Source organism: Arachis duranensis, chromosome 6 (assembly GCF_000817695.3).
Source record: "Arachis duranensis cultivar V14167 chromosome 6, aradu.V14167.gnm2.J7QH, whole genome shotgun sequence".
NCBI lineage: Eukaryota > Viridiplantae > Streptophyta > Magnoliopsida > Fabales > Fabaceae > Arachis > Arachis duranensis.
Window position 1 is genome coordinate 6,591,057 of NC_029777.3, and position 462 is coordinate 6,591,518.

The 462-nt window shown below is 51.9% G+C and overlaps 1 protein-coding gene across 1 annotated transcript in view; it reads right to left on the reverse strand.

The window, feature by feature from the left end:
- Positions 1-2: 2 nt before the first annotated feature.
- LOC107492272 (acyl transferase 4) overlaps positions 3-462 on the reverse strand; it is a gene marked incomplete at its 3' end in the record, with an annotated part of 2,167 nt that continues 1,707 nt past the window's right edge. The window contains exon 3 of the mRNA XM_052262921.1: positions 3-462. This exon is cut by the window's right edge and continues 20 nt beyond it. Within this exon, the coding sequence (XP_052118881.1) occupies positions 3-462 (460 nt within the window).

The window sequence follows — 462 nt, forward strand, 5'->3', positions numbered from 1 at the left end:
AAAGGAGGGGCAAAAGGGTCATCCCAACAGTCACCCTTCAAATACTTTCCAAACTCGGAGGGTAATTTGGTCTTTGCATCTTGTATCATTTTCACCACATCGAAGAGCGATGCGTCTCTGAGCGCCTCGTAGGAAGCGGTGATCGTCACTGGGAAGAAACAGTTGCCGTAGAAGCCAGCGGGGAGAGGAGGGTCCAAGATTTGACGGCAGTTAGCGAAGAACACAAGCTTCAGCTCGGCGTTGGGTTCGAAATCAATGGCTCTTGCTCTGCTTGTCCATAATCCCGCGGCTACGATTTCGAAGGAAGAGCAAGCGAGTCCGGTGAGCCGCTGAAATTCTTGCTTGAGGTTGTTGATTCGATGCATGGGGATGTCTACGGTAGCGTGTTCTAGCTTGTAGTTTGGCATGGTTGGTGGTAGTTTAGGGAGTGGAGGTGGCGACGGTGATGGTGGTGGTGAGGGA